At 51.9% G+C, this 25,808-nt stretch overlaps 1 protein-coding gene across 3 annotated transcripts in view; it reads right to left on the bottom strand.

Annotated features, from left to right (window-relative positions):
- Positions 1-25,256, bottom strand: part of DUSP8 (dual specificity phosphatase 8) — a 41,235-nt gene extending 15,979 nt beyond the window's left edge. Inside the window, exons 1-3 of one of the 3 annotated variants that reach the window (XM_065840208.2) lie at positions 25,105-25,256; positions 11,485-11,899; positions 5,076-5,214 (exon numbers count right to left, since the gene is read on the bottom strand). In XM_065840208.2, the coding sequence (XP_065696280.1) occupies positions 5,076-5,214; positions 11,485-11,715 (370 nt within the window). In that variant the 5' untranslated portion in view covers positions 11,716-11,899; positions 25,105-25,256. Of the gene's footprint in view, positions 1-5,075; positions 5,215-11,484; positions 11,900-23,552; positions 23,791-24,126; positions 24,144-25,104 lie in introns of those variants that run through there. The other 2 variants (XM_071809003.1, XM_071809002.1) reach the window with 2 other exon arrangements.
- Between the last annotated feature and the right edge of the window lie 552 nt (positions 25,257-25,808).

Here is a 25,808-nt window from a genome sequence, read left to right as displayed (position 1 = left end):
TGCACCCTCCTTATTCATACCCTGCCATTCATTCCTGCCAGCTGAGGATCTGCTTTTTTGGTTCATCACAGTATGCTATGGGATAAGAGATGTCCACGGGTGGGCAGAGGTGCTTGTGGAAGATTCAGAGGCAATAATTAGACTTTAGAAGAAAAACTTGTGGGTACATCTGATGGATCCACACCTGTAAGTCCCTAAGTACTCTTAGATCTTGGAGTCTGAAGGTACCTAAAATAGCCCCAAGACTTGACCTACACATGCATCTTTAGGCCCATGAACCAAGCAGAGGCTCTGCTGGAGTCAAAGTCCACCGGCTAGTGCATCCTGTATGTGCGATGTCCCCAGGAGACACACTCACATATCGAACTTGACAGATGAAATTGTGGTCCTGTCCAGAGCTGGTGATGAGGAAGCTGTCCATCAAATAACCAGCTGCAGTGGGGTCCTGCTTGCCCACTCCCATCAGACAGCTTTGAACTGACAAACAAACTATGCGTATTTGGGATCTTTTCTTTCGTATGTTTTAGATTATTTTTTCTTACATTGGGTTTGTAAAGACACCTTGATCCTGGTTTTGGATCCTGCTACGCATTTAGCTTCAGCAGCCATGACAAGCTTTGCAGATTTATTGGAATTTTTGCTGCCTTTTGGATACACATGCCACCTCCAGCCCCTGGGACTTTGACCAAAAGAAAGCCCCATTTCTCTGCCCTGCCTATGTACTGCTTTTGCACCTGCCTAGCTCAGCTTTTCTCGTTCATCTTCTCTTTTCCTCCAGAACAGCCCCAGCTCGACTTGCTTCAAGAGGATCAGGGAGCAAGCGAGATGCGATGCTGGCATGTGGCTTCTCCCTGACATGACACACAAAAGCATCACGGTATTTTCAGCCAAGGATGAGCAAAGTCACATTCAGCTGCCCTGATGTTTAGCCTTCTTTTAAGATTGTCCCTATGCAGAAAAAAAAAGTCCTTTCTCTCTTTTTATTTTGTTTTTTTTTTTCAATGATCTGTCCCTGAGTCCTTGTTTTTAAAATAATTCCAGCCAGTGCTGAATCCACTCATGCCTGGGCAGCCCAAGTCAGCTCCTGCAATGGAAATCCCCTCTCATTTTTCATGACTGCATTTTGCCCACTCTGAAGTCACCTGCCTCTGGTAGATTCCCCTGAAATCCCCCAAACCTCAGCCCCCTCCAGATCACTGCCACCGTGCAATTACAACTCTCCTTGGCTGCTCTGTCTGACTGTGGCACTGCCGGGCTGGAGAGGATCTGGCCATGGCCGGTGCTGTCGAGGTCAGCGCACTCACCACGGAGAAGGATGGCGAGTGGAGGGCTAGGAGGGATTTCTTGCTGATGATACTGTTACATTCTTTCCGAATCCTGGGAGTAAACAGACGCTCCAAATTTAGAAAGAACAGGACTGGAAAATTTAAACATTCCTTGAAGAATTGGTACGGGGCGGGGCGGTGGAGGCTGAAGATGATCTCACACATGTTCCCAAGCCAGATGAAAAGCTCATGACTTGAGCTCAGAAAGCAAGCAAGGGGCCTGTTTCAGGTCAGAGTGCGACATCATAATGATAAAGGTCCTCCAGTGCATGAAACCGCAATGAAAAGAGCCTCTGCCATGCAAGGGGGTCACAACCCCAGAGGTCTGGGCTACGCAGATCGCCACTGCTGGCCACACTGCCAGCCCAGTTTCATCTCCAGCTGGCATATGGCTTTGGGTACAAGCGAGAGGAGCCCAGTGCTTAGCCCAAGGACCAGGAGTAGGGACAGGATGGGTGCCTGAACGCCATCTGGACAAGCATCCCAAGCCCTTGGCTATTGCGTTTAACTGCTGAATGGGAGAAAAGGAATATCTCTCCACCCTCTGCTGTATCTGGACAAATGGAGAGAAGCTGATGAAGCTCAGCACTCAGGAGCTCAGCACTATGCTACAGCTCTGGCCAGGCTCCAATATAAGAACTGGCACGTGGGAGCCATCAGGGAGTGATGGAGCCAGACTGCTGCTGCTGCTTCATAAACAGATAATGGCTGCTAATAAAAACCAAGCAGGAGTTTGCAAAAGGGAAGAAGGGCGGGGCGGGGGGGGGGGAGGGAAGCAAAGTCAAACAAACAAAACACTAAAACAGGGGGGCAAAAAAGCGAGGGTTTGTGCTGAAGTAAATAAAGGTTAAAGAACAGTCAGGCTCCTGCAGGAATAGCAGAGCTGGTCTGGGAGGGAGGGGGCATTACGTAATGCAGGAAAAATGTTGGCTCCATTCAGTTTTCCACCACTCCATGTGATGTCAGGAAAACCATATAAATCAACAGGCTTTCTGCTCCCACGGATGGAGGGCAGCAAACAGCACTATTTATACTTACACAATTAGAGAAAAAAAAAAAAAAAAAAAACCAGGAAAAAAGAAGAGAAGCCAATGATTTCCAAGACTGGGAATAATTGACTCAGATTCCTCCTTCCAACCCTGCTGGAATCACTGCTTCTGGGCTGTTAACCCTTCAGGGGTCCCCAACACTATTCTTGCCATCCCCATCTCCCCTGTCCTCGCTCATCAGCCTCCACCAGCTGCTTCAAGAGTCTGAAGGATGATGGGTTGGAGGCGAACAAGAACGGTCAAGCATGGCATTTGCATGAGATGGAGACACTGAGGCACAGATGTGTGCCACCCCTGGAGAAACAGCTGTTGTGGCTGAGGAGAGCTGGGGAATGCAGAAGGGCTTGGGAGATTCTAGGGCTGCACAGCACTGGCACACAGGTTTGGGGACCCTCAGGACGGGGTTCCCTAGGGTACTGGCATCCATTCAGGGACAGGCTGAGATTTCAGGACAGCACCTTGAGATCTCAGCAGCCTATGCCAGCCCAACTCCCCACTGTGGTCACAAGCCACCTCCAGGGAGGACCTAGGCACCTCTTCTGGGACACAGGATGGGTTGGGGCAGGACCAGGTGTCTGAGATCAAAGCAGACAGATCAGGGGGTTAAAACCCACCAAGGTGAAGGGTCAGAATCAGGTTGGGCCTGCTCATCCCACCCCAGACCTCCCAAGCACTGCAGACCTGCCTCTTAAACAACGTGGCTGCTGCCCACGCCACAGGCAGGAGGAAGCTGCGCCTGTTGGCAAGTGTGCCCAGCCTCCCCCGGATGCTCTCTGCAGCCGCTTCCAGTCATGATTTCCATGTAAAATGCTGCTGCCATGACCCAGTGTTCTACATTTTGGTTCCCGTTTTTTCCACCTGCTGATGGCCCACATTCCCCATCAGGCTGTGGCCCTGCAGTGCTTTTAATTAGGAACGTTTAAGCTTCGCTTGGTGCCTAGCACAGCTGTGCTCCTGCTTGGGGGTGTGGACTCCTGCAGCCCAGGGGGATGGAAATCACTGACCTTAGGATGGCGGACACATGTGCCCAAGACGGGCGCAGGACTGTTCGCAGGGGGCTCAGTGATGGCAATGCCGATGGACAAGGAGTGGCATGCTACTGGCAATCACCCAGCATGGGGCATGCAGTGCATGTGGCTGGGATGTACCAGTACTACAGGGGTCCCCCAAGCCTTCCCTTGCTTTCCCAGGGAGAAGAAGGCTCTGGGGCTTTCAGGGCCATCTCACCCAGCCCCATCCCTGCCCCAAGAGGACTCTGGCAGCAGGGTTTTCCAGCCAGCCCATAACACTGCCCCTCGCCCAGCCCTGGGAAAGCGGTGGCGGGTGGGGGGTGCCAGGGGTCACACCATGAATGCTGTTTCCTGACCCGTCCTGGTGACTAAGCAGGTTGCTTCCCAGATGTGACTGAATTTGCGTTCTCCTGCATTGTACACAAGCTCTGCCCTTGTTTATGTCGCAATGACCTTGGAGCCGCAGGCACGGCTGCAGGAGCAGGCCAGGGACTGCCGTAGCAAGCTCACGGTGGCATCCTCAAGCACTAGCCTCAGCGGAGCTCCTGCAACCTGGGCCATGTAATTAGCTTTAACGTGATTTTGCGTAGTCCCTACTTGCTTTTGAAACCCTTGAACTGGTGGTTTATTCCTGCTGTTTCTCTGCTCTGTTCTCCCCATCACAATGCAGCTCCTCTAATTCAACAGCACTTACCCATGCCTTGCACAGACAAGGCTCCCTGAATGCCACCTGCTTGTGGCACCTTCCCCTCCACAACTACCCTTTCCCAGGGTCTGTCATGCTACCAGGTTTGCGGGGATGGCTGCTCCCTCTATCCCTGCAATGCTTGGGGGACACAGAGGCCAGTACCCTCCACCTCAGCCCCAAAACAGTACCCAGTCACCACAGGATGGGGACAGGCTTGGGGAATAGAGATGATCCCTATCTCTGTCCTGTTGGCCCTATCTAGGAGCCTGGCTGAGCTCAGCAGGACTGAGGGGTTGCATGGGGCAGTGCCTGCCCTCCCTTCCATGTGCAGGAGCGGGGCAGACACCCAGCCATGAGGAATCAAAGGCAGCTTTAACTCTCTCTTCGGCAGCTTGCTGCCTCTTTCTTCTCCTTTCTGCTGGGTCAGAGCGTTTCATTCATCGGCCGCCTGCCTCCCATTTTACTCTGCAGAAGGGCTGTAATTAGGACAGCATGTGCCTCCTCCTGTCTCGGTGCTCACGCCTGGAGAGCATCATCTCCAGCAGACCCTGAACTCACCCAGTGATGACCCTCTGCCCCTACCCTCATTCCCCTCCCCTTTCCAGAACATCCATGGATTTCCTCTCCTGCCCTCCCTTTGACAGCAGCAAGAGGGAGCAGAGCACCCAAACCAGGTCCAGCCCATAGCACGTTCACTGGGGATGAAGCAGCACAGGGATGGGGAAATGAAGGGCAGCTTTTGGGTGGCTGGACCTGTGTCACCGTGATCCCTCTGTATTCTCCTCTTTCATTCACCCTGACTGGTGGGTGGACAATGGGAGCTGGACAATGCAAGGAATGAATTCAAGGGGGTTCAAGCTTCCTCGGTCTGTGTGCAGGGCTGCCCTCTGTCACCACAGCCATCACCAGGAAAGCAGGTGCAGATGGACATGTGTGGCCACAGCTCCATAACTCCAGACTAAGGGCATGAGCATCAGGTGAAGTGGTAATCCAGGGCTCCTACCTGTGAGGATGGAGACGCTGTGGAAACAGCTGTCCAGCTTGCCCAGGAGGATGGAGAGGAAGCTGTCGGCAGCCAAGCCGGTCACGTCTCGCGTGCTCTGGTCATAGACCACCACGTCCTGGTGCTCTTCTGCCTCAAACTGCAGGGGAATGGTGAAAGCCGTGTGTCAGAGAAATAGGCTGAGCATGCTGCTGCCCACTCCATCACGGGAAACAAAGCAGTGACACAGCGGGAGACCACAGCTCCATGCTGTCCCCATGAGCTGGCTTTGCTCACTGAATGAAGGGTCCAGCCAGGCTGGGACTCTGTTCCACAGCTATGAGCAAGTGTGTCAGTGCAGATGCCCATCAGAGTAGCCCCCAAAACTGTTAGCACTTTTGAGCATCCTACCCCAAATAGGGTCACTCCTCTCCATTGCCCACCCTCAGCTTGCCATTACTTAACCATATCCCAGAAGTCATCGTGACTCCTTCCACTACTTCCTTCCCACCCAAACTTTGCCCTTGAATACTTCTCTGCAGCCTGGCTGGTGTCATGGGGATTTTTGGGTGGTTCTGTAGGCAGGGGTGCTTCCAGTACAGCCCCCGTGCTGCAGCTGGAGCAAGCGGGGCTGGAGTGACAGCTCTTCAGGGCTCAGCCTGGAGACATCATGCCCAGCACAGTAACACCTTTGTAGGTACTGCCCACCTGGAAGCTCAACCCAAACCTGCAGATCACCCCTGAGGGCTGAAGGAGAGGGAAAATCTCTTCTTTAGCTTGGTGGATGTTCAGGGGGATGTTCTTTCTTCCATTTGTAATGCATGGTGGGGCTTGCACACTGCAGATGTGCTGGGGCAGAGGGAAAGCAGCTCCTGGGCTACACTCACGTGACTTTACATGCCACAAACTGCACCCAGCCCTGCTGTTGCTGCAGGGTCTGTGGGGCAGGTGAGATGGGGGATATCCCACAGGCAGGGATCTGCCTACAGGCAGGAGTCTCCCCAAGCCTGGATTGCAGTGAGAGCATTCAAGCTGCAGCTGGCCATTCCTATGTATACCTGAAGGTCTGTGCATGAAAAGAAGATAAAAATCCTTGTAGAGGCATGGCTCAGTGCATTCACTGAATAGCCTGATGGATGGCATACACCTGCCTTGTGAATGCCGGCCCTCCCAGCTGGCAGGGTAAGGCATATCTATCATGCTGCAGGAGGGGGAAGAGGTAGCAGTGGGCAGGCAGGGAGAGTCTGTCTCCCTGAGTTGCTCTCTCCTTTGGCTTGTGTTGGAGTGGCCCATTGCCCACCCCCTGCCTGTCCCTCTCCAAAATCCCTTTAGGAGACCACTGGAACTAGGAACCACTCACAGACACCTGCCTCTTTTTGTTATCTAACTGCCATGCCCTATCTTACCACCAGAGCAAATTTGCTCGGGATTGCTGCTGATATTAATGCTGCTTTCACACCCTGCCGCAGGTGCTTCCCTGCTCAGCAACGTGAGCGCCATCCAAATAAAACTGCAGGGAGGACTGATTTAGCTGAGCTCATCATGTCTCCTCGCTGCAGTGGAAGGACGGTCCCACACCAGCAGAAATCCCTGCTGGGGCACCATGCCTGGCTCTGCAATAGGAAGGGGAGAGCTCAAAGGAGCAGCCTGGCACTGATCACTGGAGAGCAAAACTGGCCCCACAGGTCAGCGGGATGACAGGAGGGATAAAAAGGCAGGATAAGAGGAAGAGAAAAGGACGTGGGAATTTAAAAATACGACACTGAAAAATTACCAAAGCTACTTGGGGGCAAGCCACCTGAGGATCTACCCCAGCATCTCTTCCTTGGCCATCCCTGAAGCAGGACTTACATGAGAGGCCACCCCTAGAACAGCTGGAGGGAAACATGGTGGCTACTGAGCCAGCTCAGAGCTGAGAGACCACCAGTCCTTAGCAGGGCCACTATCCCTTCAAGCACTCTAGCATGCTGTTAGCACATTCCAAAAACCCAGTTCCCAGCCTGAACCCCCATGCCAGCAACAGCATCTTCCCCAAAAGCACAGTGAGGCAGGGGCCGAGCTGCAGTGGGGCCAGGGCTCATCCTGGCTGCACAGTCCAGGCTGGGGTGGCTGCAGAGGAGATACTGGCTCTAGCCAAGCAGAATTATCCCACAATAGGATTTAGTGTTCCTTTTGCACGAGAAGGCTTTGTTTGGGCCATTACTGCAGGGTTGCTGAGCGACGGCAGAGATGTGTGACACGGTTTATATCTTATTAAAGTTATAAGGTTTCACTCAATGTAAATGCCAAACAAGCACTGGCCTCATATGGCCTGGCTGCAGAAAAAAAATACCTGGCTTGCTGGGGTGAGGATGCCTGCAGGATGGTCCTGAGAAGCCCTGGTGGAGCACACAAGGAGCCCACAAGGGCATCCCAGCTCCTTGCCACAAAGGGAAATGAGAGGGAGATATTTAATCAGGTCCACAGGTCTCCCATTAACCTCACACACTCCTGATGTGCAGGGGAAAGCACAGCCCCATCTCTGGCCTTAAACGTACAGAGCTTAAAAGCTAACAAGGGCAGAGGAGAAGGGTAAAGCTGAAGAGATGCTCAGCGCCAAATCCTTCCTCTTCCAGGTGCTGGCATAGGGTAGAGGCATGTCTGACAACAGAGGAGTCCCTCTGAGGAGCAGCACCTCCATGGTGGGAGCTCTCCCATGGGGGTTGCCCATCACCCTGAGACTGCTGAAGTAACCAAACCCCCCAGGCATCACCCTCTAGGAAGGGTCACCAAATCCAGCCAACAAGGGGTAGCGGGGCCAAGGTGCAGCAAGTCTTCTGGCAGGTGTTGAGTGGGGCTTGCAAACCCATACATGCTTTTGAAAGGCTGCTGGCCCACCCCAGCACTGGAGGTGCCCGAGGGCACCTCCCCAGCGACAAACCTCCTGTTTGCCAGCATCTTGGCTGGAAGGATGGCCAGTCCAGAGCAGGGACCACCTGGCCAACAGCTTCAACCAAACCCCAGCTGAGACTACCCACTGCCTTTGTGCTGAGCCCAGTGCTCTCCAACACCCTCCCCAGCTCTGGCTGGAGATAACTCCCTTATGGACATTTGGTCCCAGGCATTGAGTGTTTCAACACAGTCTGAGTCCCCACTCCACCTCTGCCTAGCTCCCAAACAGGGAGGATGATGCTCTACAGGTAAGCCGGGCTAAGATAGGAGCAAGCTATTCTTATTATCCCAATTACTACTGACATCTCAGTCACATATTGTTTCAAAACACAGTGAATCACCCCACTGAAATAACAGGGCTTTCATCAACAGAGAGAGCAGCCAGGCACACAGCTCAAAAATAAGCCCCGGCTTTTCCTCAAGCAAAACAGCTGTTTGCAGAGCCATGCTCCTAATGCAAATAAATAAATATTCCCGTTGCCCAAAGAGACCCTCGTAATGCCTCAAAATGCTGCTACGACTTCTCTGGAGTTAGCTACATTTTAGGAAGTGAGAAGAGGTCGAGAGGTGGAAAGACTTTCCGGGGGCATCTTGAAGAAGTGAAATTTTCAACATTTCCCTCAAGAAATGCTAGTGAAAATCCCAAGCAGGAATTTCCCATAACCTCTGCCCCTGAAACTGCACCAAGGAGCTGAATTATTCCAGTTGTTATTGGAATTTATTATTGGGAGAATGTATTATTGTTAGTATTGAGAGAAGCACTAAAAAAAAAAAAAAACAGAGCAGTAAATTGGTACCATTTTTGTGTGGAGGGAGACTACTGCTAATTGGGAAATGAATTGCTGCTGTAGCTTTTCCCAGCTTGGGCACCATGAGAAGGTGCCACACAACAGGACGTGTGGAACACTGGCTTAGCTGTACTCATGATTCCAGGCATATTGCACTGAAAAAATAAAGGGATTTTTATGATTTTCCCTATTTCTTCGTTCCCACCAAATGGTCCTTTCCTTGCATCAAAAAAGACAGGCGCTGCTGTTATCCCACAACATTGCTCCAAATCACAGCATCCAGAAGCATTATTAATGGTACTCTCCCTTAACAGTGGTACGGAAAAGAAGGGTGCGAGCACTGGGAAAAGCAAACTAGCTCTCATGCCCCCTGCCTCCTCACAGGCGGGAGAAGTGGAGGGAAGAGCCAGGTGGGGTTGCCCAAAAGCTTTGCTCTGTATCAGCCCTTGCCTGCTTCCCCAAAAGGCGATTGCCACCCGGGGCATCGCTGAGCCGAGATATGCACGTCAAGCTCTCTTTGCACTGGGCAGGTAAGGAGGAGCGGGACGAGGTGGGTGCTCAGGGCTGCCCGTCCCTGCCCAAGCTGCCCTGCATCACTGCCGGCACCTTTGTCTCGGCAGCCCTGGCCAGCCGGGGAGCAGGAAACGGGGAGGGCGGGAGGCCCGTCAGGAGGAATAATGGGGCTGGACAATCACGCCACTGATGTCACCCTTCCTGCCATCTGCTCCCAACACCAGCCATGCCCCTTGTCCCCCCCTTCCCCCAGTTTGCCCCACTGCCTCTCTCAGCCCTGGTGTGGGGAGCCAAGAGCAAAGTAGGGCTGGGGGGGTTGGCCAGCGATGGCAGGTGGAGGTAAGGAAACAATACGGTGGTAATGGAGGTCTTAACCAGCTTTCAGCATCCCTCTCTGAGGATCTGTGCACCTCAAGGCAGCAGATTATATTAATTTCTGGGAGTCCCAAAATATGTCCAGGACCCAAGTGGCTGTAATCAGAGGTGTGAGGGAAGGAGAAAGGGCGAGAGGAGAGTTCATCACCCAAAAATGCAAACTCGCAAGTGCATGCACAAAAAGGCTTTGACACCCTACGTCATGGTCACGACCCCTGCTTTATCCCAAATGATGACACAGCTGTGAGCCCCCCTGGGTCCCTCACTGGAGTTTCCCAGGGCAAGTGGCTTAACCTCATGAGGGTGCCCTGAAGCTTAATTAATTCCTGGGCTGTGTGTGCTGGGAAAGCCAGCGTGCAAGTGGTTGGGGCTGCACAGAGCAGCAGTGGGGGCAGAGATTTCAGCCACATGGAAAAGGAAAAAGCTGTGAATTAAAGATGGTGGCAATGCCTCTCCTCTGACCCCTATCATCCCTGGTTATAATCACGTCCCCAGCCAGTATCTGGATCATTACGCAACGATCCAGGAGGGGGAAGGAGGCAATTGCTCCTTCTATAGGGACAGAACAGAGACCGCCTATCCGTTTGGGAAACACTGCTCCTCTGTGGTTGACAGGCTGTAGGTTTCCAGGCAGACAGCATCAGCTGACATTAACTCTTCCATGCTTCCTCCTTCCCCATCATCTTCCTCTTCATCCTCCCCCTTGCCCATCGCTTTTGCTGCTGCTACTGCTGCTGCTCCACGTGATGGCGGCCACTGCAGAGGTGACCCTTGCTGGGAGGGCAGCCGCGCCACTCTCCTCCTAGCTTGCGAAAAACTGATTATTCTGCTTTATTCTCCCGAGGATTTAAGAGCAGCTAAAGCCGTTCAGGAATCAGTCTCTGCAATCCCCTCCAAATCGCCCAGCCTGGAGCATCACCGCAGCAGATTGGCGCAGCGCCGGCCCCCCCGCGCTGCAAGTCCCCTTGATCCCGGCAGGGTGATGTCACCGGCAGCCAATGCGGACAGCAGTGGCTTCGTGGGGCAGCAGGGGGGGACACGCCGCAGATGGCTCCAGCTGGGCCCAGCATTTGATTAATCGCCTGAATTACCCTAGCTTTGCCATAAAATTACAAGGCGGGAGGGAGGAAACAGTAAAAGCGAGCCGGCAGGAGGGCGAGTGGCAACAGCAAATCACCCTCTGGCTCGTCCCGCAGCCTGGCACCCACAGCAGCATCTCGGCAGAGGGCAGGACCCGGCCTGTGGCACCATGGGGGCACCCGATGCTGTGCTGGCTGGGGCTCCAGCCCAGTTCCATGGCTCAGAGCCACCTCTATTATTTAACCAGGAGCGACAGAGGAGCCTGGGAGAGATAATATGCCATGACACCGGTTAAGAGCTTCTGGCGTCACAGGGGAGGAGGATTACATGTCCCTGAATGGAGTTAGAGATGACAGAGGGGAGGGGAAGAGTTTTTAGCAGGGGATTAAGCTTACAGCTTCAGGAAGGCTTTGGGGGGTTCTTTGGTGGCATAGGACAAGTCCTAAGAAAGATAGACCTGTTAGACTTGCCTGGCAAGGGCTCCTGGAGCAGGGAGCTATGCCACTGGGGTGGGTCAACAAAAAGGTCCCCAAGGACAGTGCTGTGGCCACATGAGACCACACTCCAGCTCTCCAAAGGGTGTCAGAGAGATGCCAGCAGATATTGGGGTCAAGAGATGGAGGAGGAGGATGCACATACCACGTATAGACAGGCCCTTAGGCATCCCACCCCCACCCTGCCCCTTTCTACTGGGGAAGAGAATGAGAGCATCCATCAGGAAAGATCAGGGCCAGATCCCCTACCTTCATCTTGGAGGCAGGCTGGATGAGCTCTGTGATGGAGACCTTGTCCTGCTGGAGCCTCCTCTTGACGAGCTTGGAGCAGCAGATGTTGACAGAGCTGAGGACGTGCCAGGAGTTGTACTCCACAAAGGAGCGGCTGTCAATGACCAGGGTGCCTTCCGCTCCATTCCTCAGGAGGGTGGCCAGCTTCTTTGGGTCCATCACCTTGCGTGGGAGCCTGTCCCCAGCCATAACGGGCCCGTCCCCTCTATGGCGAGTGGCGTCAAGGGATGGAAGGGCAGGGCAGGGATGCCAGCACCCGTCTCCCCAAGGAGAACAAGTGAGGGGAGCGAGGGGGTAAAGGGTGAGCAGAGCAGCACCCGTCCTGATCTCCTCACACTGCTAACACCTAGGATGCCAACTCATTGTGCTGAACCTGCAAAGAGAGGAAAGGAGAAGACAACAGGTCAGCTGGGCAGGACACAACACTCACCTTGGGCCAAGTCCCCCGTGGCTTGGCCTTCAGAACAGCATAAGAATGCAACAAGCCACATTTTCTAGGTAAGTTCTCCAAGCCCACGGGCATCTGTGGCTCCAGAGCTGTCCAAGCAGCTTTCCTCTTTGTATTTAATAGCCCTCAGCAGAGCTTTCTTGCATGAATTTGTCTAATTGCTTTTTGAAGCCATATCAGCTTTTAACAGGCACAGTGGCTGGTGGCAGGGAGTGGAACAGTTTGCCAGCTACAATGAAGAAGTCCTTCCCCTGTTTTGCTCCCAATCTGCTAACCAGTGGCTCCTTTGGGTGACCCTTACTACTTGCACTGGAAAAGGGCATGCATGCCCATTCCCTAATTACCTTCCCCAGGGTTCTCACCACATTTAGACCTTGTTTAGGAGCCTTTCAGGTCACAGCATCCACAGACCCACTTGTTGCACAGGTGCCTTTTGCCACCCCAGCCAGCATTGACACACCATGTTTGAGAGGCAGGCACACTGGCTCAGCACACCATGTCTGAGCTGCAGGCACACCAGCAGACCTGCATGGGGAAAGATATCTCCTCTTTTCCTGTTCCCAGTCCAACGGCTCCTCACGCTTTTTCTGACCTCTGCCAAGCACAGCACTAAGCTTTAAGGTTTTGCTGCCACATGGTAATAGCTAGCTGAGGACACATGACCAGCCAGATTTGCTCCATCACTTCATGCTAGATTTCACCTGCCTTTTTACCAGACTCTGCTCATGGCTATCTTGCCAGCTTGCCTCCTGGCAAGTCAACAGAAGATTACCTCTCTGGGAAGCCAAAAAGTTGAGTTGACCTTCACTCCTGTCTTCAAGAAACAGGCCAGGCATAGGGCAGAGGCCCTGGGAAGTTGCACTTGGACTGAGATGGCCTCGAAGCGGCTACTGCTTTCCAACATCTAACTTGCACAGACTTTGAAAGGGTGTTCGCATACAGGGGTATGTATCTCGGGTCCATCTTAGAAGCAGAGGAGGGTTGAGCCTTGTGCTCTCTGAAATGCTACCAGAAGAACAAGCTTCCTTTACACCCAGCCCATGGGGTCTGCAAGAGCAATAGGCAGGCTGGGGTAATTTCCGCTCAAGGGGTCTTCTTAAGTTTTAACGGTATGTGTCATTGCAGGCATGTTTTAAAGGCATTAAGTTTTAATGCTGCTGCAGTCATTCAGAAAATAATCCTTGGCTACTACTAGGCTCCTCTTGTGCTTGCCAGACAGTGTTTTAGAGAGAACCCACAAGCTGTTCCACAGAAGCTTTAATGCATCTGAATTAGGAGGACTATGAATGCCATGCCTGAAAAGGCCAGCATAAAGATTTTCATTGACTTCTGAAGGGGCAGGATTTGGTCCACGGAATAGAGGAGGCTTATGAGTCACCCTGATTTGAGTAAGCCAGCAGTTCTTGGAAGCTCCTACATCCAAAGCTCCTGGATGCAGGCAATGGTAGCTCAAGACCCAAAAGAGATGCTTGAGTAGGACACAGTACTGGGTGAAATGACAGGGACCTCAGTGACCAGTCACCAAACCTGGAGAACACAACCAGCTTGCACAAAAAGGATGGAAAGCCACAGAATTTGAGGATGGGGGTTCCAGCATTTGCTCTGGTTCATGACTCCAGCATTAACAGACCAGCTTCCCTGGGCTAGCAGACCTGCTTCCCAATACAGGTAGTAGATGTTCTGAACTTCAGCCTCAGTATTCAAGATCTCAATACGAGGCCACAACAGGATGTGCAATTCACCCCTGCCCCTGTATCACACTCCTGCTGCCTCTGCCAACGCGTTAATTCAAACTGGGGGGGACGGAATCCCCTAAAATCTGCAATAGTGATGTCTCCTCCTGGCACAAAGCATTTTGGCATCCCCACACAAGCTTGTATCGCTCTGTGGCTCCTCGCGACAACTCCAATTAGAGCTGCCCCCTCGGCGGGCAGCTGGCAGTCCCCACGCTGCAGGAACCCCGCTACCCCCCTTCCCCCCAGCACTCCTCCAGGGGGGCTTAAAAACTGAAACAGTTCTAATTAGGGGGTCTGAGGGGGAGCGATGCTGGCTCCTGCTGGGATATGACACACCTCATTACGTCGCTACCGCCTTGCCAGAAGACCCCCTGCTGTACCTTGGCTATAGAGCCAGGGCACTCAGAAAGGATGCAAATTAGCCAGCTTTTCCCCTTCGTCTTCCTTTCACTTCCCACTCCCCAAATAACTTTCTGCCTCCCTTCCCCATCAGGATACCAGGCTGTGAATTCTTCTTGGCTCTTCCAATTACATCCAAGAAATAAAAAGGGAATGGAGAGAGCTGACAGACAAAAAAGATGGGGATAATACCGTGGCAGATGGATGAGAGTGAAAGACTCAAGAGGGAGAAAGGAGAGATCCAACATGGGGGGACACATTGTACAGTACCTCCAGAGATAATATAGTATCTGCTCTCCAGATCACGAGGAAGGGATAAACTTTGGGGGTCTCAGACACAAATAGAGGAGTCTGGGAAAGATAACAGATCCTTGACCACCTAACCACTATGAGAGAAATCTTCTCAGAAGAGGCTTTCCATGCATGAAGTTCTGTAAGATGACCATGAGCTTGGCTGGAAGAGATTGGAGAAGATAGACAAGGAGGTTTCCCAGCTCAGCTAATAGCTGCCCTCCTGCAGAACAACTGGATAAACCTCCACTGCAGCATGTCCAGGTGGACCTGGTAGCGGATGTGTGACACATCAGCCAGGCCCCACTCCCAGCTCCACCCAAAAGACATGGGGGAAGACAGGGTAAAGTTGGTCCATTCTGCCTCTCTTTCTGGGAACCTTTATGGAGGATGGAGGTGACCAACTGAGAACAGTTGTAGGGACCTATAACCTTGGCACTAGACCCAAGACACAGGAACTTCTCTAAGAGTATGTCCAGCCAGGTCAAAGGCAGACAAGACACTTCTCTGCCAGCAGCCACAGGACATTTTGAAGCCAGACTGAGGGTTCATCCCCAGCTAACAGGTACCCCAGCTACCACCAGGAGCTACAAGGCCTTCACTACTCGCAGCCTGTGTGTGAGATTGCCTCTGAGAAGAATGAGCTCTAACACCTTGGTACCTGGGAAAGCTACCAGAGAAGGAAGGAAGATGTTTTTCACTTCTGCTCAGATGGGTCAAAAGGAAAACTGAAGGAACAGGCATAGCCATGGAACACTGCTGAAGTAAGAGATCTTCTCACAATAGTGACAGGACACCAGGGGAAAAGGTTAACCTGAAACCTAAATTAGGGTTTCAGAAACATAGCTGTGTCCCTCTCTTATCAGTTTATTAAAGCCATCTTAATCTTCTTGAGTGTTCCTGAAGAACATTACCATAATCCTTTAATCCCACCTCTCCCTGGAGTGCCTGTAATGAGGAGATGGACACATGGCTTAGCTGAATGGGGACAGCCAAGCAGGAGAGGCCACACTGCAGCCAAGGGACAGAAAGACAGGCAGAACTTAGCACACAGGCTGGACCAGCTGCCCACTCAGGGGGTTCTGTCTCTGGCATCACCTCCACAGATGTGCATGTCAGGTGAGGGGTGCTGGCCACACAAGTCAAGAGTGTAAGAGACATGCGTGGCAAGCCAGGTTGAGGGCAAGCGTTCCACCTGGCTGTGACTCTCCTCTAGTCAGGCCAGGCAAGAGACGAAGAAAACCTGAAACTCACCCCAGCCTGAGTCTATCTGTGTGGCACGACAGACCACAAGAATTCATCCCTGTGCTGTCTCAACATAGGTCACTGAGGCGGAGGCCACTTCCTTCATTTTGTCATCTTGCACAAGGTCCCCAGCTGAGAGAAATGGTAGGGGAAAGGCAAAGATCTCATTTCTGTTTTACTGGAGACATCAACTGGAAGGCTGGCACGTCTCTGTAGCAACCATAAACCTCACTAACCAGCATGTTCACTCTTTGCCCTGAACTAGTAGTTGTGTCCTGGAGACCTCTAACCTCCACACATGGTCCACTTGAGGAGATGCTCCTCTTGCTGTCTCAGGCAGGCCACCTCTGCTGTGGGAAGCAGCTTTGATCCCATGAACACATCTCCATCACATAAATGGGACTGGATTTGCAACATGCTCCCTGTGATGCTCATCCCAGGAGCATGTTCTTCTGGTGGTATCTCCACCTTGAGTTTACCAAAGGATAAGAGCACCACAGAAAAACGCCTGCTTGTTTGTCCCCAGCAACCCACAAAAACAGACGTTCCTGAAGAGCTGCCATGTTCACTAGGGACTCAGCAGCACTAAGTCAAGTGATTCTTCTTTTCCTCCTGCAGCCCACCTGGGGAAATACCCATGAGCCCTGCAGTGAGATGCTGCCTGGTTAGGGTTCCTCCACCTATCCAGGTCAGCCTTACCACCAGCCCCAGGCTTATTACTGGGATGCTGGCAGGACCCCACTGGCCCCAAGCTCTCTAGATGCTTATTAAAATGTAAAACACGGTAACTTTGCCAAGCCCTTCACCCTTTTTTTCCTCCCCATGCCCTCATTTCTTTCAAGTGCTCCAGCACTCAGAAAACTCCCCTCAGCAGGCTCACACTGTCTGAGGGATTCCTAAATCATGGGCCTATTACTAATTATTATTATTTTGCAGCAGCAATCAGGGACGTTGGGTTCATTAACAAGTTAGCACCTCTGGTTTCCCTGGAAACCCACAGCTGCCAGGCAACGGTTGCGTCTCCGGCCCGAGGCAATGCTACTGCAGTGCCTTTGGCTCACTCCTGGAAAGATGCTCAGGTCCTGCATGGGCTGATAAATACAGCTTAGCAAGTGGGATGGGGTTAAGGAAACTCTAGGACGTGTCCTCCTGCTCTATCCAATCTGCTGTGAACCTTGGTCCAAAGTGACCCAAGTCACCAAAGTGACTCAGGTGTGTTTCAGGATTTGCAGACTGGCCATTCCCAGAAAAATTTCTGAGTGCAGCTGTGCTGGTCAGTCTGGAGATCCAGTCAAGAAAAGCCAACGCGGACAGGATAGAAGGAAATTTAGCCAGAGTCTAGATGACAAGGCCAGTATCTCCTTCTCTTAGGCTTGTGCTTTTAATATGATTTATACGGTTTTTCCCTTGGATATAAACACAAGCTTTCATTTTAAAGCCTACAAAAGCCAAGACCAAAGGTTATTCATGACCAGCCAGCCATTTAATTGCTGCCTTTGCCCAGGCTAAAGATGGAGATCCCAAGCATGTTGCTTTCTAATACCAAAGCTACCCATTTCCATCCTCACCCTGCCAAACTGAGAACTGGCCACGCTCTCATCTCAGAGCTGAAAGCGCTTTGTGCTTTGAGCAGCTTGGCACACATCTCAGAGGACATGTCCCACTGGAGAAGGGAAATCTAGTCTGATGCCTCAAGGGCCCCTGCTGCCCACTGTCTGCTATCCCCATCAGTTGCTGCATGACCCCATGAGCACAGTAGGCTTATCTTGGTGATCTCCAGTAGCTTGTTTGTCTTTTTGCAACAAGAACAGACAGAGGCAGCCCAGAAATGTATGCAGCTAGATACTTCTGCAGGGCTGGTCTGGCTTTCCCATCCTAGGACTCCAGACACCATAAATACCTGCTGGGTTCATTTGCAGTCTCCTGGAGAAAAAGTTTGTGGACCGTTTTCCCATACCACCTTCACACTAAGTGAAAGAAATCACAGGATTACGCTGTGGTTCTTCAAGGCTACCAATAAACACAGCAGCTTTTCACTTCTTCAGGACAACTGCAAGTGACCTGAGCTTGTCCAACTCAGCACAGCACCAGATACAGTCACAGGTGAGGCCAAGGTTGGTGAACCAAGCACCTAGCAAACATGGGGGCCGTCTGCTGGCACCTGCTCAGCACAGTGCCATTAGTCCTCAACATTTAAATGACAAATAGGACCCTTGGTCTCACTGAAGAAAAATGATGTCACTGCTTCCTGGCAGGTTTTACGCAGTTTCTGACAATAACCAGTGCAAACTGAGGTGCAGGTGGAGATCCCAGCGCAGGTTTCCAGCCAGCAGAGGCCAAAGTCCACAGTTACCCCACCCTACACCCATTGAAACTGTGGTCCTCCTTAGCAGACCCAGAATTCAACTCAAATGCAAGGGGCTACACTGGTTTTCCATGGAATGAGACATTCCTCAGAGCAGTAAATGTGTTTTGCAAGGCTTTCTTGACCTGGTTCAAGGCTTGCTGAATTTCCTATATGCACACAATAGTCAAATTGCTAACAGATCTGGGATGAATTAGCACCTGTCAGCTCAGTCTTTACCTCTTACCACAGCCCCAAAGAGGAGGCATCAACTCCTGGTTTCAAAGGATTACCTTTATCTAGAAAAAACACACAAGATAGACAAAGCCCAAGCTGACGTTCCCACTCCACTCTTTCATCTTCCCTTGGGGGTTGTGATTCATTACCAGCTCATTTTGTTCTGTTAATCCAAGGTGACAGGGGGGTCAAACAAAGTGTTTTGCAGGTCTTCCTCCATCCTCACCACCCCAGACAATCACATGCCCATTGACCTCGCCAAGCCACAGCTTGCTGGTCAGATGCCATAGTTCTTCATGTATGAAATCCTACAGACTAGCCTCTTCACTGAGAGCTGGGTGTTGCAGCATTTTGTAACATAGGCCCTCTCTCTTAATCCGGATCATCATTGTGGGTGGCAAACTAGATTAACTCATTCACTGGGGGAAATGAGCAGCAATACTCCCCTTGCCAACTCTAGGCAGATGTTGAAGCATGGTATATAATTTTTTTACCCCAGTTAAAAAAAAAAACCAAAAACAAAACAAAAACAACAACAACAAAACACACACACAAACCCAAAACCAAAAAAAAAGCCAAAAATACAACCAAGACCAAAACAGAGATAAATCATTACATCCACCCAGATCTTCAACATCAGCTTATTTCCACGGCAGCAAGTCTCACTCATCTCTGCTTCTGACCATGCAACAGAAAGCATGGGTGATCACACCAAGCCTTGCTCCTTTAGGGTTGTTGGTTGACCTCCCAGCTAAGATCAGTTCAGTCCTCCTCACCTTCCTGCCCATCCTGCTAGATTCCAATAGAACTCACACTTATCTTTATATCAGTTACTGCTGAATGAACCTTGCTCAGGTGCCAGACAAAGAGGCAGCCAAGCTCAAAGCAGAAGGGATTGTGAGGATGACACAGAATTACAGGCATCAGCATTTACCAAGCAAGCAGAGAACGCACCGATCTATTTTTAATGGTACAATGCAAGTGCTTTACAAAGGGATGCGTCTGGGGAGATTCTGCCCAGTCAGAGATTTGCATTCCCATTTTTTGCAGCAGTCAACTTCCCCTGGTGCGCGGGAAGTGTTTTGTCCCTTCACCACCCCACAGGATAATTCAGAGCACCCCAGGGCTCAGTTTCAGCTGGAGGCTTGTCCCTCTGGGTCACCTTCCTGCCCTGCTGTGTCCTTCTGACTTTCCACCAGAAGAGCCAAACCTGAGGCGAGCAGCAGGTGAGGTGTCAAGGAGATCTCCAGGCTTGCTTGGCTTCTGGGTCTCAGCTCTGCTGAGCTAGCACAGCTGCTGGGGACATCTCTGCAAGGTCCCCTGACAGCAGCAAAGCAGTTAACATGTTTTTTCACAGACTAGCCCACAAGTCAGCAGTGCTGGCACCTTCTCTGCACCAGCCCTCTACTCAACAGCCTCAAGTGCCAAGCGAGGCTCAGGCTGCACCCGTCCACTTGCCACACAGGGCTGCCGGCCAAGGCAGATGAAGATGGCATAAATAACTCCACTCAAGCTACGGCTCAAGGAGAACCAGGCTGCCATCACAAGCTTGGACATGAGTGTTGTAGACTCAATGCAAAAACAATTTGATGCTGTAGATACTTTTTGGTTGCTTCTTTTCAGCATCATGCCCCAGAGACAGAAGAATCACCTTTGTATGGAGCAAAGAATTGCCTGGCATTACTCAAGAGGAGCTGGATTTCAATGGGAGGTCTGTGATTTAAGCAGATACAGGTTTAATGTGAGGGAAGGGCTTGACTTGCTTGATGGAAAACAAAAAACTTCAGTCACCCAACAAATGCACTGAAATTTCTACCAGAGTTTCTGCTGCATCAGCTGAATTACCACGTGCTAGCTTTGGACAGCAGCACCCCTCAAGGAACTAAATCCCTTATTAAAAAGAAGAAAAAAGGTGAGATGAAAAGCTGTGGATGCGGGCGCTACCTACATGCCGGATGAGTAACACGGATTGGCAGAGATGAACCGGAAAGACGCATTGCATCATTAGCAGGGCTGGAGGATGAGTGCTATGGAGGTGAGGATGCCAGAGTCATGCTGTCATTGGAATCTCCATACAGGATCAAAGCAGTGGCCCACCTCATTTCACATCCCCTCACCATCACTGCCTAATAACAGGTACTTTACAGAAGCCTGTGAGAAGCATGATGGTGGGTATTTATGGAGTAGTCATGGAATAATTCAGGTTGAAAGTGACCTCAGAAGCTCACCTGGTCCAACGTCTCTCTCCTTCAAAGGAGAGCTAATATTAACACCAGAATAGGTTGTCTTGTCCTTCTTCTGGTGACTAAATGACTTGTTCTCAGTCATCAGCAGGCTTAGAAATTATGTTCCCTATAACTCAGAATGCAGAAATGCTACACACAGAGCCTCTTTTGCCAATTTCTAGAGCACTCTGAAGGGCTCTGGAGAAATCCTTGAAGAACACAAGGTCTCTGCCTCAAGAGACTTGAAGGATTGGTTTAAAAAAGGTACAGCCCAGGCAGACAAGTAATGCATGCACACATCGGGGTGGGAAAACAGAAACTGTGAGGGCATTCCACACACAGCAAACAACATGGAAAAAGGTAGGAGTGGGAACAAAAGAAGTAATCAAGGAAGGATTTCCAGCCCCGCCGGATAGGTTGCTCAGTTGCACTTCATTTCAGTCAATGCAAAATGCATCACTTATTTCACCTTTGTGCAACCAGTCTCTGCATTTCTGTGCTGTTATTGCTCCCTGTTTTTGCTATGAGACTCTTCATGTACTGGACCAGTTTCCAGTGAGCACCTCCAGGTTCTCCTCTGATCCCAGCCTGGGCTACCACCCCACCTATCTTCTGAAATACTGATCCTTCCAAGGCGCCATGCAAACAAGCACTACCTGTCACTTTTGAAAATTAGAGGTCCAGAGCAGCAAAAACCCTAGAGAATCTCTGGGCAAAGCAAAGGAAGAAAACCCCTGAACAACAACCTAGATTACCTTGTCCAGCTGGGTCAGAGGAAGAGTTAAACTGCAAAGAGATGGAGGAAGCCATCCTACAGGAATTATGGCAGTTTGCAGTGTATGCTAGGCAGGGCTCTGCACCAAGCATGGCCCCCCAACATAGCCCTCTCTCAGCCTTACTCTCCTTGCTCAAAGTGGAGAAGGTTGAGAGCCAAAGGAGTGCATTGACCCAAAGGCTTGGGGTAGAAAGTCTACAAACATCTCTTGGAGGAGGAAGTGATACAGCCTTGTTTTTCTTTCCATGACCTCAAGCTGAAGAGGAGACAGGGCAATCGAGGCACCTGCTGTGGCCAGAGCTTGGTATGTTCCACCATGGTCTCAGCTGCTGAACTGCTGGGGATGTGACACATGCCATGGTCTCCCCCTCCATCTGAGGAGCAGGAAAAGCCATGAGGCTGTTTCTGGGGTGCCATACACCATCTGCTGTCCCTGTGAGAACCTCTGCTGCCACTAATCATGCCACAAGCTCTGCCTGGCTTTGAGGACAGCCCCTGATACCATCAGTGCAGAGTATCTTGGCATGATCAGTTTTTACCCCACTCACATTCCCCTGGCTGTGTTACAACCCTGTACACTAAGTATGCCCAGGTCTCTTGAGCAGGCTTGACAAAATCTTGAGGAGAGAGCTGGTTGAGCTTCTTATTTGGTGAATGCTCCCAGGCCACTCACCTCCCTTCCCAAAGCCTGCCTATAATTACGTCAGGTGCCTCCTTCCCACTCGGCATCAGGTGGGACAGGTGTATCTTCAGAGAAGAAATGTAAAGCTTGAAAAACAGGTTTTGAAACCCAGAGGGCACAAGGATGGAGAGGAGAGCATTGAAGCTTTCCCCACAGAATGATGGCACTGCCGCTCTGGCTGGAGGAGTTTCTCCTGCACAGCAACAAGGAAAAAAGTGAGGTGAGACTGAGTTGGCTGTGCTTGGAGAACTGGGAGCACCCAGGTATTTCTGCACCCATCTCCCCCTTAACACTGCCACAGTGGAGAGCAAAAAGGTCTACTAAATCTCCTAGTGCAACCTCCGAGCTCCTCTGTCAAGCAGACAGGAGTTAGCATCCACAAGCTCCTCTTTATCACCTCCTTCTCTACAATACTCAGTTTGCCAGAACTGTTTCAGTATGACAGCAGTGTCATATGAGCCCACACTACAAATCAAAGCTGCCAAGCACTGGAGCACCTCCTTTTCCTCTTTCCATCCCTGATAGTGTTAACATGCTCTATACCTGCCTGTGCCCAGGGCTTTGGGAGCCAAGCTGTGCACTGGAGAAACTAACCTCTGATCACTAACAACAGCCTCACTTAAAAGCAACAAAGCAAATCCAAAGAGGAAAAACACCTATAGCACACTCTCTACCTGTTATGTTGATTAAAGCTGCTGGTGCAGAGGTAAGGGGTATGGATGGAGTGGGTACTTACTCAGAGTAATGCCAAGAGAAGTCATTTCAGAAATCCAGAGGCATAATGTGTTTCCAGCCTTTGGGGAGGTCTTTTTTGGGGGATGTGGCTGCAGGGGGAGAAGCTAGTTTTCTCCCACGACACAAGATCCAGTTTTGCGGAATGGGACAGACACTGCTGCAAAGTCCTGCGCAGCCACCGGGGGTGTTTTGGTAGTAATAGTGGCATTGCATTTAGTTTTAGGTCAATTTAAGCTCTCCGAAGGCAGGCACCTCAGTGGCTTTCTCAGCAGAGTGCCTGGCATCCAACAAAAACACGCTCCGCAGGCACAGTGCAGTATTTCCAAGAATAATATCCATGCAGAGCCCCCAGTAAAAGCTCCTAAGAACTCTGGCCATATTGCTCAGCTCTCCCAAGCATAGCTGAGACTAGATTTTAAACAGCAATGCTAGATCCAAGTTTTCCTTCCCTTACATCAAGGCTGGGACAATGGAAAGCCATGGGGGCAAATCTGATGGGTTCAAAGCCTTTTGGTGTGAGATACTGCCATCTTGGCTCAGAGACCCTCCAGCCCCTGGTTTGTGCTGCTTGAGTGTGTTGCCGATGGGCTGAGGGCAGGAATTTCTGCCTGCTGCCATTGCAAAGAGGCATTCGGGCATCCATCTGCTGCTCATGTGCCCAATCGTCCTCCCTGGTCCCAGCCATTTGGACAGTCCTACATAGCCAGGCTCTGTCAGCATGGCTGTGCCAGGCAAAAATGGAGACAAGACACCTGCAAAGCCCTTGCAGGCATTTTAAAATCCCAAATACCTCCAGCTATGGCCAGGAAGGTTTTCTCAGTGCTGCAGCTTATTTCATTTTGGGAACCATTACAAGCAAAACCAAAGCAAGCACAGGAACCCCCAGCCAGACCCAAAACCCCAACAAACCTCTTCTGCAGAAATGAGTCCTCCCAGCACGGACGCCCTTCAACAGCACGAGAAAACCCCATCTGACAGGGGCAACGTCAATTCCCGTGCACGGAGTCATTCCAAAAACAAAGCTCTCTGCAGCCACGTTTGGGCGCGTAGGCAGCTGTGCCCCCAAGCCTTTCGCCTTAGTGCAGCAGGATGAGACAATGCAAGCGAACATTAAATGTTGCTCCACAGGCAAGCTGCTGCTTTCAAGGTTAACATTGCCCCTAGACTGCCAGGTGCAATCCTCAGTCCTGCCTGCTCAAGGCTCCTTGGATATACTGACCATCTCTTGGGAGAGATCTGCTATTATAACCCAAATTAGAGGGAGATGGAAGCCTCCAGCAACTATTTCCAAGGCATCTGTCATCACTAGCTGCTTGGGACAGGGACGGTCTCATCCACACATGCTTATGCAGCGTCTAGCTCCCACCAGGGAGCTGTTGATAACTACCGCAATACGAAGGATAATCTGTGCCTAGAAAAATCCAAATATCCTTAACAGCACTGCACTGCGTCCTTCCTTCTAACGAAACCGCAAATTACTGACCTGTGCACAGAGCTCCCCCAATGCAAGCTGAAACACTGACATCAGCTTTTGCTGTTGCTCAGGAATTTAAATCTGGGGGAGGAGAAAAGGGAGGGGGGAGCAGGAAAGAGAAGGAACTTATTTATCAATAAAGGAAATAACCAGGAATCTTTAAAAACAGCCAACGCTGAACACAGAAAACGACATTTTTTGCTACATAATAATTGGGGAGGGTGATCAATCTGTCTATGCACATTAGGGGAGGTGGAGGGTATTATTTTAAACGGGCAGCTTAACTCATTAATCGCTAGCAGTGCCTTTGGAGCTGCAGCAGTGAAGTGTTGCATGAAAACCCCCGCTGCTGAACACATGCCGGCTTCATTTAAACGCCAAGGACACAGGGCGACACTCCAACCTCTTTCATCATCAGAAAAACCACAGCGCTCTTAACACTGGTTCCTCAAACACCAGCCCTCAGCCGCCAAGAGAAAACCCCTCCATACGCGACCCCAGGTCCGGCAGGACAGCGGGCATTCCCCGGTGCTTCCCAAACCCCCTCCTCACCTGCACCGCCACCGCCCGGCAAACGCGCACCGCGAAGGCAGGGTGGGATTTTCAATTCCTGCCCCGAAAACAAGCGCAGCGCTCCCGACCTGCGCGGCCGCGGAGCGCCAGCCCCCCCGCCCTATCCCCGCGGCGCAGCCCGCTGCAGGGCTGCTTCGTCCCCAGCCCCAGCGCAGCCCCCCGTTTTTTTTCCTTGCACGAGAATAATTCCACCCCCCTTTAAAAACCCAAAGCCCTGTATCTACATATACGCATACAGATATAGGTATGTATTTTCGCGCTGTCCACCGGCGCTGGGAGCGATGCCGGCACCCCTCCGCACATGCGGGCGCGCTGCACCGCACCGCACCGCGCCGCCCCCCTCCCCGCTTGTCCCCCCCTCCTCGGGGCGCACAGACCCGACACTTATAGACATCTATAAGGGGATGCACTGACCCGGCGCGGCGGGCGAGGACGGCCGCGCCGCTCCGCGGGCTATCCGCTGGCGCGGCCGCTGCCGGCGCCGTAGGGCCCGCATGCCGCGGCGGGAGGGGGTGACCCGCTCCGCGCTGCTCCGCGCCGCTCCGCGCCGCTCCGCGCACCGCCGAGAATGCGCCGGCGATGAGGTCATGCCTCGGGAACGGGGTGGGGGGGAGGGAAAAAAAAAAAAAGAGAGAAGGGGGGAAGACAGCGTTGACGTCACCCGCAGCCAATCAGCGCGGGCGGCGCAGGGACAGGGTGACGTCAGCCCCGCGGACGCGGAGCGGCGCGGAGCGAGTGAGGGCTGCGCTCTCCTCCGCGGCTCGGCCGTGTGGAGCTCCGCGCTGCACCGCTGCCCGCCCCTCCGGGGCTCGCGCTGCCTGCGTGCGTCCTGAGCAGTCCCAGCTCGGCCCGGCCCAGCCCGCCTGCTAGGCTGAGTGATGGGTCCCGCGCCTGGTGCTTTTAGGTGATGCCACCTCGCAAGGAGATGGGTTACCCCGCGGAGAGAGTGGCCTGAGCAGCAAAGGGCTTTTTTGGGGGTGACCGCCCTGGCAGCTGAGGTCCCCAGCGGAGAATTCCTATGCCATGGTGCCATGGCAATAAATAGGCTTTGGTTCCTAGATGGTTCCCGGGCTACCCCTATGGCCTGATGTGGACAACGCTGAGCCTGGAGCTCTCCT

The sequence above is a fragment of the Patagioenas fasciata genome, chromosome 5 (assembly GCF_037038585.1).
Source record: "Patagioenas fasciata isolate bPatFas1 chromosome 5, bPatFas1.hap1, whole genome shotgun sequence".
In the NCBI taxonomy this organism is placed as follows: domain Eukaryota; kingdom Metazoa; phylum Chordata; class Aves; order Columbiformes; family Columbidae; genus Patagioenas; species Patagioenas fasciata.
The sequence above is the reverse complement of the archived record's forward strand: the minus strand, read 5'-3'. Positions and strand labels throughout refer to the sequence as shown.